Source organism: Phlebotomus papatasi, chromosome 3 (genome assembly GCF_024763615.1).
Source record: "Phlebotomus papatasi isolate M1 chromosome 3, Ppap_2.1, whole genome shotgun sequence".
NCBI lineage: Eukaryota > Metazoa > Arthropoda > Insecta > Diptera > Psychodidae > Phlebotomus > Phlebotomus papatasi.
Window position 1 is genome coordinate 46,271,253 of NC_077224.1, and position 14,811 is coordinate 46,286,063.

Genomic DNA, 14,811 nt, shown 5'->3' on the forward strand with positions numbered 1-14,811 from the left:
AGGGAAACTGGGGTAAAAAGTCACAAATCAAAGATTACAAAATTCAATTTTTTTCAAGATAAAAAAAAAATAGCGGCTTAAAATTTTTTCCAAAGATAGCTTTCATAGACCTTCTTCAATGTCATGAATTTCTTAGAATTTGAACAAGGAATTTAGAAAATAAAAAAATATTAAAATTTTTAGCCCTGTTTTTGAAATGTCTTCCTTACAGCAGATATCAATTTTCTAATTTATTTTTTTTTAATTAATGCACTGATGAATATCTCCTAAATGATTTGGATTCTTTGAATACGAAACCGCTTTCCATTTTAGCATTTGCCAAATATTCTTTTCTCTAGAAATCCTAGGGTAAAAAGTAACAAAAACCGAAGCAATTTCTGATGTTTCATGGCGAAATTACCATGTGTGTCCGCTTTTTGTTGTAGACAATTATGGTAATGAAGATCCGAAAAAATATAATAATACGTATAGCCTTACGTCTAGGATAAATTTTTAGGAATCGACTCGATAAATATATTTTCTTCCAAAATAGAAGAAAATGAAACGGCTCGGTAAATGTATTTCTTTAAAAATATATGAGAATTACTTTCACAATGTTATAATAGCAGTAAATTTCCTATAAAATTGCGCTAATTAGAAATTTCTGGGGCATTCGGGTAGCTTGTAAGAAACTAAAATATCCGTTTTGTGACTTCTTGCCCCAGTCTCCCATAAAGAAATTAAAAATTAAAATGACTTATAATTTCATTAAAAAGAAATTGCTTAAAAAAACTTAAAATGTTAATAAAAATCTTGGATTTTTTTAAAAACGGAAACCACGAAAAATATTTTAAAATATCGGGAAAATTTATTGGATTGTTTATTTTTGTAGAATTAATTTTTTTGCAACCAAAAAACAACAAAAAAAAATACTTTGGTCGTGCAGAAACAGCATTAAGTTTCTCAAAAACTGTTTTAATAACCAGAACGTTGAGTCTTTAAAACATATTACAATTACAATTTACCAAATTCTGCAAGTTTTACTAAGACCTGAGTTCAAATTCACGAGCGTAACTAGAGAGGTAACTCACGAGCGTTACCAGATCATTTTTTGACTGGTTTCTAATTTAATTAATGGGTCCCGATCAAAATCCCGAACGCCAAAATCCCGCCGAAATCTTCTGTGTCGTAGGAAATTTTTCTAAACATTTTCCTCCATATAATTTCATCCCTTTCAGGATTTTAAAAATTCGGGATTTTGGCTGCCATCGATATTAACTAATTAGGGGCTAACCGGTCTAACCCTATTTGTTTGAAAAATAAATAAAGAAATAAATAAAATAACTTTCTATAGTCAAAAAATTGTTTTTGTTACTGGGACACCGGTGTCCCACTCGTTCGTAAAAGGTTAAAAGAAGGAAAAATGTTTCGGATTAATGCAAAATGAATTGTTCTATGAGATAAATGGTTTTGCACATGGCTAAATTTCCGATTAACCAGGCAATCGACCAACGAAATAGACAACCAGTGGTTACGAGTTTGTGATAGACAACTGGTTACGTTCGAGAATTCGACCTTTGATATGAATATTGTTAATATTTTTTTTTGTGGAACAGTAAACTTTACAAAAAATCCAAATTCAGGTTAAAAATTGAAAGCTTGTGATTGTGGTTCTGTTTTGAGACTTGAAAATTATCACATAGGAACTTTAATTGAGAATAAAACCGAAAACTTACGACTAATCTACTACGTTGGAGTAGATTTTGCATTTCTTGAAAATGACTAAAGATAAATTTTAGGTCATGAATTTCACTAAATCCGCTTCCTTTGCTGTATCTATCCTCTGGTAAATTGTAAGCAGTTTTATAAGTATTCCATAGTTTTTGTATTATAAATTTTAAGAATCTGTCTCATGCACTGATTTTCTTCTTTTCTATAAAAAAAATAAGCTAACGAACTGAAAAAATCGACTTCTAAAAAATATGTAAAGTGCAGTTAGAATATTTGTTAATATAAGCAACGAAATAATTCTTACTTAAACAAGGTTTTTAAAATATTCATATCTTAAGATTGAATAAAAAAATGAAACAGCTTTCTCAGCTGTAAGTAAAAAAAATAATTTTGTATAATCGATAATTCAAAAATACTCCTAAGATTAGATGGTCCTTGGGGTTTGTTAATAAGTAGGTGTTATCCTTCACTTCATCACATCGTATTTGGAAAGTTCTATTATAATTTTGTAATCTATAACATTCCTATTTTCCATACATATGCTTATAGTATCAATACGGGGAGTAAGAAGAAATACAAATTCCTATACAGGTGCCCTAAAATAGACAAAATGAAGAATAGATATGTATCGTGATCTATTACATATATTACGTTGTATCGTCATAATGCATAAAAATAGTAACAAATTTGATGTGAATTTCTGCCAGAGCTATATACTCTCTTTTATATTAAATTAATAACCCCACATATATAATGACGTACTAACAGACGATGTATATGATGTAGGTAGAAGTGACAAATAGACGGGCGAAAATGATCAAAAATAAAATGGTGAATGAATTTATTTATAGGTACCAGGTAATTTGCGTATTGCACGCCGAAGTTATAAAGACTACATAAGACAGATAAAAAAAAGAATACCCAAAGCGGAAGAAAACACGAAAGAGCTGACAAAAGCAGATATTGGCCAGACACAATATTCTGCGATTTGCGATTTGCGCGCAGGAATCAATTACCAGTAATTCTGGATTATTGCTATAAAATTAAAAGCATAAGTTTTCCATTGATGTGATTGGAACTGTTGTCCAACCGTATAACTTGTACGGAATGTTCAGCAAATTTATGAGTTTAATTACATTAGTATTATGCAAATGAATTTATTGTCTCCTCAGTGACAAAATTGTACAGTACATACAAGAAGGACATTTTTTTATCCCTCCTTTTATTTTAAATTAACAACTTGTACCTGCAATAGTAATACATTGTGAAAAATCATCATACATGCTTATGCACATCAGTACAAAAATTCTGAAGACATTTATTGCGAAAGATATACCATTTTATTATGAAGATTGACCTCCTTTCGGGATGTGAAACACTTATAGAGATGGAATTGATTTCAGTGGGCAAAAATCTTGTTTAGCATATTAATTTATTGCGAGGAATTAGTCAATGCCCATAGAAATTAATGCAAGATGTAAAAGTTTGAGAGATGTCAAGTTCTGGTGGGGTAGATACTATATGCTAAAATTTCTTTCAATTGTGTATTTTTTGCACATTTTTTTTTAGGACATCTCTTGCCGAGGTGATGAATTCCGCAATCAATAAGTGAAAATTATGTAATCAATCTGAGACTTTTGTTGTAAGTTACTGGAAATGCTTTTCAATGAATTGTCAATTGATGTTGAAAGTATAATTTGGAAGTAATATGTGATTATATGATAATTTCTCTTTTGCAGAATCTCAGGGTAGTGGCATAGATTGTGGTCAGTTAAGACCTTCCTGTAGAAATACTAAATTATTTCATCAAAAAATGATTTGAACTCGGAATAATACCCTGCACATTTAATGTGCTTCTCCTGGACTATATAACCGTTTTGCTCTGGAGGTTGGTCACCAATGCTAAGACGGCGGTGAACGCTTGTTGCATCTCTTCTCTTTTCTATGCTACCACAACATGCTTTCAAGAGATTTGTGGCTCAAAAGTCAAATCAAAATTAAATAAATAAACTAAAATAAATAATAATGAATGCTTTAAAGAGAACATTTTACTTATGCGAAATTGGTAGTTAAAACCCAAAACTGGAGTCAAATGATAAGTTTTCGACAATATCGAAATCTTTCGATATTATCGATAAATCAATATCTGTTAGATTAGGTGAATGCCGACCTTTTAGGTTTTTAATTTATTTCAATTGAGAGAAAATTTAATTAAGATATCAACAAATATAATTATGGAAGAGTAGAATAGTTCTATGCATAGGGAGAACTGGGGCACCACCGAACAAGGGAAATTTTCCAATTGACCAATTGATCACACTGGTAAAAATAAAACGATCAACTTGGATCATATTTGATTATTTTGACAATGAGAGATCATATTTGATCCTTTGAAAGGCTCACTAGTGTCTCTTGAAATGTTGTATGTACATTTATCACGACTGATTATGTTTTATCGCAATCTTATTACTCATATATCATGTTTATCTCATCTGAGCGGACACCAAAGATGACTTTTTCATTGTTTTTATTCATTTATTCCGGAGTTAAATAATTATCAAAACAGTTTCCAATCATCAAAATTTTGCTCGGAAATCTTTACTTGGACCTATGTCGTCTATTTATTCAGAAAACCAGGATCACTATACTATCTATAAATTCATACAAGTCTCCTCTTCTAAAATCTAGTATATTATGAAAAACATCGCAGTGTTTACAACTACCCCATGTTTACTAGTGCCCCAGTTTCCCCTATACTTTTAGATAAAACTAGTTTTTTCTGTAGGACCATAACAAAGTAGGTAGTTGCACTGTACATCAGTTAACTTGAATATAGTAGGGGAAAGTGCCCATACTTCGTACGATCTCAAGCTTCGCAATGACTATTTTTTTCTATGTTTCTCAATAAATGTGACTTTTCGTACCCATATTTTAAAAACTATGAGAAAATACCCAGTTTTTATTAAAATATAAACAATTATTCAGAAACATAGAAAAAATTTAGTCATTACGATGTTTGGGATCGTACAAAGCATGGAGACATTCCCTCATGTTCTACATTTGGCAAAAAAAAATGAAAAATACAATACAGTGCCCGGTCTCTAATCCGAAACGGCGTAATCCGGACGAGTTATCGACGGTTACATTTAAAATAATTTTGAGGTTATGTATTGCTGTATGTTCAGCAATGAAAATGAATTATGCTGTGATGATTTTGTTTAATAAATGAAGTATAATAGCATAGAATTCTCTAATTACAGTAGAGTCTCGCTATAGTCCATATTTGGTTCCAGATTTGACACTTGGGTCGCACTATAGTCCATATTATTTTTTAAAATTATCAACGACTTTTAGTATTGAAATTGCTCGACGACTTCCACTTTCTTTGCCATTGTCCTCGCTCTCTTCATTATGGATCACAATTATCACAACTCAATAAACATTGTCAAAAATATTAAAATAATTAAGATAACATTGCATGTCGCGTACTAAAAAACATAACCAAACTTAAAATCAGTGTTTTGAAATCAACGGTCGATAAATTGTGGACTATAGAGCGATGGTCTATAGCGAGACTCTACTATATGTCTTTTTAAGCTTCTTTAAAACTTTTATTCTAATTCTACAAAAAAAGACCTTCTATTTTCGATATGTTGAACAAATTCAAAAAATCCATCCGGATAACAAAGTGGACATCTGTCATATTGTCTCCCAATCATCCGGATTACAAAGCGGGCACTGTATATTGAAACTGCCCTACTCTGTCATAAACGGTTTATGTCGTTTATGTGGACATAACCTATTTCTTCACTCTACTGTAGACTTCATCGATTTGGTCAAAATCAACATTAGCACCGGAATGTTCAAATAATAGGATGTGTGAAAGAAAAACATCTCTGTTGTATTTAATTACATTAATTCATCCTCATTTTATCCGTCGGTTTTTTTTCTGCCCCATAAGCATCACACGCACAAATCAGTTAAAAGCTTCGACTAAATTTATACAGGTCGGAAATAGTCCTACCAAGACAAGATGGGGTTGAGGTTTAAAAGCCCACCGTTTCGATACAATTGTATATGGTTTGGCTTACGTCATCTACTTCAGTGGAATCGATTTGCGTCTAAAAAAAGCATGGTGCGGTTGTCCCCATCGAGAATATGAATACTATATTCCTCGTGACGTCATTTGACCGCATGGAAAAAGCGCACGTTCATCGCCGAAAATTTCACTCTTCGCGCATCCATCTCATCCCATCCCCGTCATGTTACAATTTCATTCATAACATTTCAGACACGATGACTCCCCCAAACCCCACACCCACGCCAATTTACAAATTCTATCTCTTCCCTCTTGTGATCTCTTTCCTTCATTATTCAATACATCACACACACTTTACCCCTCATTTAAACCTCAATACATATACCGAGGGAAATGGTGAAAAACAGGCGCAGCAGCTCCCAAGCAATTTTCATACTAGAGAATACTATGACGTCATTGTTCGGGGGTCGATTGGAACCATCAAGGTCACACCTTTATGTGTTAGCCCTCTCCTGTAACGTGTTAAACTGTATTAAATGCTTAATAATACGCTTTCAGAACAGCTGATTAACCAATTTTCACCCTGAAATATTCCCATAATTTTTTCTAGGCATCGGGTCTAGCCACTGAAATTATTTTTCATTTTAAAGAAATAGGCTTGTAGATGATATTGCAATCAAAAGGCATATTCAACTTTCTAGAACTTATTTTAGACAAGAAAACTGTTTCCCACCCAAGATTTTATCTTTAAATATAAAACATGAAATAGCAATGAAACTTTCTGATAGAGATTATGGAAAATTATCTAAAATAAGTTTCTTAAATAAGAATTCTTTTCTAAAACAAGTTTTTGTTTAAGAATCATCGCAAGATTAAGAAAATGATAGCATGAAGACAATTTGAAAAATAATTAGAAAACAGCAAACATAAATGTCTATATAGGGGAATATAGAGTAAGTGAAGTCGAAAATATTAAAATTTAAAATATTCTAGTTAAAAGACACTGAGGCTTCAAAATTTTACCACAAATTGTCTTTAATGGATTTAAAAGCCGAAAGTCTTATCATTCGAGAGAGGAGTAATTTTTAAATTTAGAAGATTCTTTGTCAAGGATTTTCCACAAAAGAGATAACAATCTTATCCAACTTTTTCTTTCGAAAAATTCAAGGGTAAATCAATATTTTTAGAATAAATTTGACACCCCCGTTCTTAAAGGGTTAAACGCACTAAATACCAGGAAATTTTTAATGAACAAAAAGGGGATTTGAATACGAGGCACATGCACAATAGATAGCCCAGAAGCACCCAAAATCCTGAATGTTCAAAATCCTGAAAGGGATGAAATTATATGGAGGATAATGTGTAGAATAATTTCCCAAGACATAGAAAATTTCCCTTTGCCTCCAGGAAATGCAGGTGCAATCCTGGGAGTAGCTATAAGGGCCTTGACAGACTTGAGGATTAGCCGAGAGACGACTTAGCGTAATTGTGTCCGAAATAATCTTTAAACCACATTTCTATCATTTTCCACTAAGCCGTCTCTCGGCTTAAGTCGTAAGTGTGTCTAGGGCATAACACAATAAAGAATTCGGGATTTTGGCGTTCGATATTTTGGTCCATTCAGGATTTTGGCTTTCGGGATTTTTGCGTTCGGGATCTTAACTTTTGGGATTCTGGCTTTCGGGATTTTGACCAGGATTCGGGAAAGCCATATGGCTTAATTTCTTTAAGGCGTTACGTGGGTCGCGCATTCTAAGAAAAAACAGCATATTTTCTTGACTTCTTTTTTCAATATAACAAACAAAAATTTAATTCGAGCTCTTAAGCTTTTGAAAGTATAACATTTTTCATTTCAAAATTCAGCCGTTTTGACTTGATTTTTGGAGACAGTTTTTGTAAAATTACATAGTTTTCGGTGGACAAGATTTCTCAAAGTATATCCATCTGACATCAAAAAATTAAATATTTCTTGTTAGCTGACGAGTTAAATTCGTAGGCTCGAATGAACACCTCTTCAACAGGGAACCCCTATTGACACTTTTGTTGAAATGATGAAATTTATTTAATGTATCTGGTAAAATGCAAGTAATATGATGTTTTCTGTACTCTAGGGGGAAGTTGGGCAATTTTGAAAGTGCGGCACCTTTGAAATTGGGATTTTTCACCTATTTTTAAATAAATTTGAGCCTTCTTGTAATATAATTTAGCTGCACAAACAAATTGGAAAGCTAAATTACATTATGATATGGCTCTTAAACATAGGTGAAAAATCCCAATTTCAAAGGTGCTCCACTTTCAAAGGTACTCCACTTTTCCCTACCTTTTCTTATAAAAGGAGATGCTCAAATTTCAAATCCTAAATCGGAAAGTATCAATAAGTATGGCACGATAAATTCTTAAAGTGTCATTATGTGTTCCTTTCACCCTACTTGAACGGTAGATTTCTTTATCTCGATCATAACTTATTTCACAAGAGAAAATGTGGTGTAAAATACGCCAAAAATTGTGCATTTTTTGTTTAAAATTCTACCAAAAATCCAAATTTCATTTTAAGAAAAAAATGTACTGTTCAAGTACGAGTTTAACTTATCAGCTAACAAGAAATATTTAGTTTTTTTTGATTTCTGATGAATACACTCTGAGAAATCTTGTCCACGGAAAAGCATGTTTTTCAAAATAATTCTCCGAAAACAGGTCACAACGGCTGAATATATTCATATGAAATGTTTATTTTTTCATATAAAAATTTCAGAAAATATAGTTTAAATGTTGTACTTTATATGTTTAAGAAGTTAAATAAAAATAAAAATTTTTTATGTTGAAAAAAAATTAGAGAAAATATGATATTTTCCAGTCGTATTGACACACGTAACCCCTTAATGTCTTATCAGTAAAGAATTTTTGGAAAATTTGGATCTAAGATTAGATTATTAGGGGAAATCATTAATTAAATTTTGGAAAATCAATAAAATTAACTTCTATTTAGGACTTTAAGATCTTCGGGAACTGGGTTAAACCTTGAGCCTGAAGACCGCTTAACGCTCTACGACCTACGCCTGCGACTTCATTCATTGCGTGCCGCCATTTTTTGCAAAATTCAGACAAAAAGTACCAACATGATGCTTAAAAAATTACGAAATGGGTATTTAAAATTTAGGGTGACAGATACACCTATTGACATTTCAAGAACTCGTGTCAGGACTTATTGAAACCCTATTTTATACAATTTGGAATACGAAATTCGAACACTTAGGGTGAGTGTGCCAAGTTCCGGCCAGCTTGTAATTTCGGCAACATTTTTTGTTCCTCGAATTTCAATGAATTTTTAGTTTTTGCTTACTCTAGAAATAATACAATGCGAAAAATAACAAAAAATGTCGATTAGACGAACAAGATGATTTGAAAAAGACATTCGAAGAATTCCCGAAGGGCAAGGAACTATGAAAATGCAAGTGGTCGAAATAGGCCACCAATGCTATGTCAACATTTTTATTCATTTTAGAATGTATTAAGAATGAATTTAGAGAAAATAAAGACAATAGACAGTGTACAAGTTTCCAAGGAACACTCCTTACAAAAAAGTAACAAATAAATTCAATTTGTATTAAAAATATTACATTTCAAACTTGAAACTTTAGCGCTTGCATGCAACTATGCCGAAATTTGGCACACTTACCCTATTACATAGATTTACGTCACATTACTTAGATTTTGTTAGATGCATTAAATAAACTTCAACATTTTAACAAAAGTGTCAATAGGGGTTTTCTGTCGAAGAGGTGTGTTTTCGACTCGATTTATTTTAATTCTTGAAGAACGAGTAGGATAAAGTGGTACAAGTTGGACAGTGGTACAAGTTGGACAATGATACAATTTGGACAGGGTTTTTTGACTTGATAAATTTAGTACTTCATTTTTATTTCTATATTTTTAATGCTTCAGTTTCATAATTTGGTTTCTTGTGCTTAACCCTTTCCGGACCGCAGCATATGCTGCAAGCCAATTTCCCAATTTTTAATCAAAAATATCTAAGCTGAGGAATTAATTGAGGTCCTACAAAAAATATCTCACATTTGGACATCCTTATAGTTTGTAATCATTCACAAGAATCGGATTTATATCAATTCTGAATACATAAAAAACATTGTTTTTCACAGAACATTCATATGCTGCTTTGGGTACTCTCGTCCCAAAAGAGACGAAAGAGTTAAAAACTAATTTTGTACTGTATTTATCAAGAAAAAAGCCATGTCCAACTTGTACTGGTGAATTGTCCAACTTGTAACACTAATTCCAAATTATATCACTTTACCCTATTTCATAAAACCAACAACGAAATAGGGTTCAACCCTCTTACAAGTGTGTTGTTAACTAAGAGAAAAATATTAAAAATAAAAAGAAAGGAAAAAAAGAAAAGACAAAAATCTTCAGAGGAAAAACTAACTTTAGATAAGAATTTTTTTTAGGGATCATTGGTGAGCAATTCGTCCTCTAAGGGTTAAGAAAGAAACACCTGTAGGAGGAATAGCAGGATTTTTTTTTGTTTATATGAAATAAAACCTTAAAAATTGGATACATCAATACAAAATTGTAAAAGTCAGAGGGTGGAAAAGCATGTAGAAAAATGACTTGCAAATCGCACATAATGTTTTCAAAGTTGTTTCAATAAATTGAAAACTATTAGAATAATAAATGTTGTATTTAATAAATGAACGTGAAAACTGACAAGATAAACGCGAAAAGGGAGATACACTTTTAGCCCATCAACCAGTTTAAATTCAAATATATTAAATCTGTGGATATGTACATTAATTGTCTCTCTAATTTTACTCATTTATAAATGTTCTCTTTATGAGTGGCTATTCGGAATTGGTTAAGAGAAAATATTAACGCTCAAGTCCCCACCCGATGCAAGAAAGAAAAGGTATTAATAGAAGGCACAACTAAAATGTTTAAAATTAAAACGAATTTTGGCAAATTATTAAAATGTTCGGTGTGGAATATTTTTGTTTGAAATGTATTTCGATGCATTTATTATTGCGAATTATCATTTTATGTGTGGCACTCAATGAATAATATGCCTACGAACTGTGTTGATGGGGATGCCAGGCGATGGCACATTTCATCACACACCACGGTAATTATAATTTTCTGTTAGTGACCCTTTTTTTGAACCATAGTGCATGGTATTTGAAATATTACTAAAATTTTGGGATTAGTAATGTTAGTTGATTTATATTTTTGAGTTTTTTTTTGTTTGAGGAAAAAAAAAGATGATTACGTACACTTGTCTTCGTCTTTTTCCTTATCTTCTGGATAGTTGTTTTGATGGTTGTTGCAATGTTGAATATTGGTGAATACTTCTCGTCCACTACTATTATTATTTAATACATCAAACTGATGTGACACTGAATAGCTGTAGCCATTGATTTCAGTGATATTATTGTTACTGTCTTCATTTTCACTATTTGAATGGGTCAAGACAAATTGGGTGAGATTGGCTGCAGATGGTGTCAGCAAGAATTCTTCGTCCTGTGGTTCCTGCTTCACAATTATCAATGATGCCAAGCGTGTTCGCATGTCCGAGGAAGTTTTATGTTCATTTAATCGTTCTTCTTGTTCACGTCAATGTTCTTGTTGTGAGCATATTTTAACAATCCAAAAATTGCATAAGGTTTATTTCTTGGTAAAACATTTAACAAATCTGACCTATTAAAAATTTATTAACTTTTCTTTTTTACCGTTATTCTATGTCATAAGAATTTAGAACTTGATTGGTGAAATTTTTATGTCTCTTTTAGTCTTCACTGAAAAAATTTGGGAGGCGCAGAGATGATAAATGGTGACTAATAATAAATATAAAGGGGGATGCTCAGCAGCAAAACGCACGAAAACACTTAAGAATGCATTAAAAACCATAAATACGACAAGCACATTAATTAATGTGAATGAGAACTTTTTAACTGTATGATGTGTGATGTGAAATAAGACTAACAACGAATAGCACCACACCTGATGACGAGGGTCCAGCAGCCTCCTGGTGCTTATCTCTTTTGTCCTCCAGCACGAAACAAACTCACGGTACCACCAACAGTTCACTTTAAGTCGCACAAGAACACAACAAAAAACAATAATCCTCTGCAAACGATTTTTGGATGTCAGGAGCCAAAAAAAAAATTACACACTCCGGCGGATTTACTAAAATAAAAAGTCTATCACAGGCTAAAGACAATGGGTAATAGCCGTCGTGTTCTTTCACTCTATAGCCAAATAAAGTCCAACTTCACGGAACTCCTGTGACACACACAAATCGGATAATTAATTATTATGTGAGTCTCTTGTGACTTTCTTGGACTTTGGAGAGCCCTCACCGTTGATGCCGTCTTCGATTTTTTTTCTTCAATCTGGGCGCGCGCTTTAGGAAATTGTCCAAAAATTGTGCCACACTGTCCAACTTTTAATCCTTCTGTCACGGATGATTTATCTCAGTTTTTTTTTCTTCAGTTTACGTCCACCAGTGCTACTATTGTCCTTGTTGGGGTGGTCAGTTCACTTTCACTTTTTTTGCCCCAACACCGAGAAGTCAGAATCTTGCGGCACGATTTGAAATTTGATTGTCCAACGAGAAAAAACAACAATCACCTCCAAATTAATCGTCGTCTTTTTTTTTCCTCAAACACAGTTCAAAGTTTCAGAGAGATCTTCACTTCCAAATTGGTGAATTCAACTTCCTCAAGATTTCCAATAAAAAATAACCATAAACTCCAAGTGTAAAAAAAATGCACTAACACATTTTTCACGCACAATTTTATGTCCAAGTCCCAGAGAAACTGACATTGAAGTGTCCACCCAATTTAGGAATTGATACAATTTGAAGAAGAAAAAAAATCAGAAGATATGTAATTGAGCCACTTCTTGTATTTAAATGAGAGTATGAGGCTGTAGAGGCATATTCCTCCCAAAAAAATCACCAATTGTTGACGATACAGCGTCTGAGACGCGACTGAAGTTGCCGTATCAAGTACATGGGACTATATTCTCTCTGTGCTAAGCGCTGCTCTTCTCCGATGCAAAGCTCCGCGTGCTCCAAAGATTCTCTCCTCGTCGCTCCCCAAGACCGCTCATCCATCGTATCACCCGCTCAATTGAGGGCGTCGCGACTCCCCCTCTGTGACGTCATTGGTCTCCGGTGTGTTGTTCACCTGTATGTGCACGCTGGCCAACCCACGCACACAACGGCTGTCCTGGCTCCCCAGGCCTCGTGTTCCGACCTGTGCAAGATCCCAGCCGCGGCTGCTGGCGCCGTTTACCTTCGCCAATGTATTAGTAACATGAGATATACACCTCTCTCTCATGAGAGGCGCTCTCTCATGCCGCGCTTCATTCTATCCTCACCTCACGAACTTGCTAACGTCGCTTGGAGTATAAGCCATAGCGGTATTGTGAGTAAAATTGTCGAGTACCATTGTGAATATACATAGTCATCCATATAGCCTAGTACACGGCATCTCACGCAGTCGCTGACGGAAGATTTACTGAAATTTTCTCACTGCAAAATGGTAGAGGTGCGACGTCACTACATATTATTTCTATATCAACTGTATCCCCTAGTCACATACCGGAAGAGAACGACTAAAAGGATGTATAGCCAGCAAGAAAAAATATCTATTGCAACGTAGGATGGTGTGACACATTTCCTAACATGTGATATTATACCGAGAATATCACGCAAAATTCAATATTGCACACGAGTATCAGCCCAGGGAAATTGAAGGTGGATTGTGCAAGAAATTGACGTATTTTTGACCACCACAATGCCACCCTTTTTTTTCATCAATCAAATCACTTTTCCAATCCCCAATAATACACCCCAAAATGTGCGTCACGCACTCAAATGTTGCAAACATCTCTTTCGAAATATGAATGAAATACCTATGAAGATGGTATTGGTGCGTCCTTTCATATCCTTTCCACGTAAGAATAGAACCCCAGAAATCAATTTAGAGTCCCAAGGTAGAAGACAATTTTGATTTAGAAAATCAATACAAATATAACTTGTTACATAATTTTTATTTTGTATACTTAAAATTCTCAGTTTCTTCCACTGCACAGATTTATTTTAATTAATGTACTGTGAGGGCTTTCATACGATAATTTATCCCACAATTCTATGTTGGAATAGGTCCAAGAAACATAATCAATCCATTATTTATTTCAAGTGTAGGTACTATATATAGTTGGTAGATGAATTATCTTTATTTCGAGTGTCTAATTTCTTAATATTATGCATTATATTATATTCAATAGGCGTATAACAGAGTTTATTACTAGAGTGGTAAACATTAGGGTAGAATAACGTAATTCAGAACATGACTGAAATGGGAACTCTTCACAACTAGGGTGAAAGGAACACCTATTGACACTTTAAGACAGAGGTGTGCAAGAACCGTTTGAAACCGAAAAAACGTCAAAAGAAATTTATACGTCAATGGTCAAAACTCTACTTGACCAAACTTATTTTGACGTTTATTCGGTTTCAACGGTTCTTGCACACCTCTGCTTTAAGAACTCGCGTCAGGACCTATTGACACCCTACTCTGTACTATTTGGAATGAGAAATTTAAACACTTATCATTATCGAAAAACGTAGATTAATTGGAATAAATTTTATTGGAGAATCTTGAAAATGGGAATCTTCACATTGTAATGTGTGACTTAGAGTTCACACTCGGGCGTATGCCCAAATGGCTCACAGCTCAGTTAGAGCTAGCCATTCACCCTCTCACAATACTTAAAATCGCGCAAAATAAGCAGATCAGCATTTTTCTGTTACATTTATTAAGCTGTGCTAGTGAAAGTCAGTTATGTATAACTTTTAATTTGTAACCATTTGAGACTTCTCTGGCATATACAACTTGAGATGGAGTTTTTCCACCGTTTTACTCCGGAGTAGGTTGGTTACCAACACTAAGACGGCGGTGGACGCATAATTACAAATCTTACACAAAGTTATATTTGTATTGCACTTTTAAGTCATTGATGATGAAATATCTATCTATCTA

General features: G+C 33.5%; 1 protein-coding gene across 2 annotated transcripts in view; it reads right to left on the reverse strand.

Annotated features, from left to right (window-relative positions):
* LOC129807996 (probable nuclear hormone receptor HR38) overlaps window positions 1–12,754 on the reverse strand; it is a 72,103-nt gene extending 59,349 nt beyond the window's left edge. The window contains exon 1 of one of the 2 annotated variants that reach the window (XM_055857628.1): window positions 11,035–12,754. In XM_055857628.1, the coding sequence (XP_055713603.1) occupies window positions 11,035–11,329 (295 nt within the window). In that variant the 5' untranslated portion in view covers window positions 11,330–12,754. The remainder of the gene's footprint in view (window positions 1–11,034) is intronic. The other variant, XM_055857629.1, reaches the window with a different exon arrangement.
* Between the last annotated feature and the right edge of the window lie 2,057 nt (window positions 12,755–14,811).